This window comes from Myxocyprinus asiaticus, chromosome 38 (assembly GCF_019703515.2).
Source record: "Myxocyprinus asiaticus isolate MX2 ecotype Aquarium Trade chromosome 38, UBuf_Myxa_2, whole genome shotgun sequence".
Taxonomy (NCBI): Eukaryota; Metazoa; Chordata; class Actinopteri; order Cypriniformes; family Catostomidae; genus Myxocyprinus; species Myxocyprinus asiaticus.
In genome coordinates, this window is record NC_059381.1 from 17132221 (window position 1) to 17134669 (window position 2449).

The 2449-nt window shown below is 36.4% G+C and overlaps 1 protein-coding gene across 1 annotated transcript; it reads right to left on the minus strand.

The window, feature by feature from the left end:
• Positions 1-944: 944 nt before the first annotated feature.
• Positions 945-1892, minus strand: LOC127428549 (odorant receptor 131-2-like). The gene has a single exon (XM_051676989.1). It carries the CDS (start codon positions 1890-1892, stop codon positions 945-947), a length of 948 nt encoding a protein of 315 aa, XP_051532949.1.
• Positions 1893-2449: the final 557 nt, after the last annotated feature.

A 2449-nucleotide genomic window follows, 5' to 3' on the forward strand; every position in this document is an offset into this window, starting at 1 on the left:
CAGTTGTAAATTGGTCTGAATTGGAAGTGGAGTGAATTAACTAGGTATTTTGATCTTGCCATTACCCTTTTTTACTGAATATACTGTGTCTGTAGCCCTTTAAATGACTGACAAAACAGCATGTGGTAACAAAACAACAGGTGATTTCATAGGGTGTAGAAAAACATACAAAAATGTATACTCAGTCCCTAATTAATGTTTCAATAAATGTGTGTTCAATAAAATGTGGCCTGTGTGATACTGACACCTATACATGTTCATCTTCTATGTGATGTTCTTGACAATGTTACAAATATATCTTGTCTAACCTACTCCTTTGTCTTTCCATCCTCACTATCACAATACATTATTTATAACTTGGTCACCTTTGTCCATGCTATTTTGCACATGGGCTCTCAAGGGGCATGGGCTATGGTTTGTGAAACAAATGAGAATTTGATCTAGTGGTCAGTAATGTCACTTTATTTTATTTCTCTCATGGTTTTGTTTTCTGTCTTGACAGCAGACAGATAACAGGGGAGGCAGCAAATTAATTTCCTCAATAACAGGCTGTAAATCACATCAGAATGCATTTAAATGTCACATCTTGCATAAATGATGCATGAATCAGTATAAATTGACAAACGCAGAACAGCTTAATGTTTGTAACATGACCAGAATGGATGCAAAAACAATTAATCTTACACTTTTCCCATATATGTGGTCTTACTCAGTGGTTTGTACGGGCAAATATTGCGACTAAGGTTTAATATGTTTGTTAAATACACGTTTGCATGTTTCAAGGGTCAGTTATTTTAGTGTTGTTAGACACCAGTTTCCCATTACAAGTCACAAGTTTATATTTTGCAATTATTGACTATTATCTTATTCTTTTTCTCTCTATCTCCCCCCCCCCCCCCATATAGTTATCTATATAGTATGTAGTATTTTCAACATCATGCTACTTAATGTGTCTCTGCATGACAACTGTTTTTCTTTTTGAGACCAAATGTGAAGTAGTATTTAAATAAATAGCTAAAGGCCTGATCTCTCAGGCCATATATAAGAGGACTTAGACATCTTGGGAAAATCTGAAACACTACAAAGCAAAAATACATTACACGTACTGAAGTTACAAAGTCGGCATGAACATAAATGACGTCTTGGATAACTCCAACTAAAATGGATGCAGCACCAAAACATAGCTGCATTAGATGTAATAGGACAGTCTTGTTGGCCTTTTTGGCCGACACCTTATCACTGGAGGCTGATTTAGCCACAATTGCTATAGAGGAGTAGGTAAAGATAACAACAAAACCCACAGACACAAAAAATATGCAAGTAAAGGCTATATTGAGATTCTTAAATACCTGCAGTCTTAAAAGAGTGGTTCTTGAGCAGAACACATTCATTGGTGTGTTTGTCAAATCAGTGACATAGAAAACTGTAATCTCAGAGAGGGACTTAATTAAACTTATAGCCCAAACAACACCAATGGCCATGTGAGTTCTTCCATAAGTCGTGATATTTGCATGTCTGAGAGGAAAACAGATAGCTACATATCTCTCCAGTGACATCAAAGCCAGATTTAGGGTAGAAACATGAAAGAGGGTTGTTGCAGCAACAAGAAGAAAGAGACAGACATTTTTCATTATAGAAACCCTACTAGTGGCACACATAAACAACACTACACTCATAAAGAGATTGAGTGTATCAACCCAAAGCATGTGACCAAACAGAATGTAGCGGGAGGTCTCCTGAAAAACAGTCTTTTTCCTTAAGGTAAAAATCATGACCCCATTGACAAAGAGGAAGATAACACATGGGGTCACAGACAAGAACGCCCTCACAACTTCATCCCCCAGCAATAAAATCTGATTGAGGTTAGATGTAGAATTATTTAAATTAGACATTTTTTGAAGAGTAAAGAAATAAAGATTTAACTGATCACTGCTGTTATAGCACACTAAATAATACTGCAGTCTACAAAATACTTCTAAATGAAAATCTGCAGTAGGAGGTCGCGTCACAGGTGTTGTTGAAGGAACAGAGAGAGAATGATCAGAGTGCATCCTACCTTAAATATCATTATAAAAAATAATGCTGTCATAAAGTGTGTATCGAATCCCAACGGTTGTTTTGTTTGAGTGTGTGGGTTAAAAAGCTTGTGACAAAAAATATTAACCCTAAGCAACTAGCAGGCCTGCATACAAAATCCCAGTGGTATGTGTCTCTGTGTGATTCTCTCTGTATGTCTGTGGGTGTCTTGTTCACAGCGAATATTTGCTCTTGGTGTGAACAGGCCTTAAAGGGACAGTTCACCTAAAAAGAAAAATTTTGCACACAGCGCCTTGTGTTGCCCTATAGAACACTTTAACATTGTAAAACTCTAGTGCACAAAACAAATTAATTTACAGAATTAGGCCCATTCATTTAATAATGGAAGTGAACATTATGGGTATTTGACAAA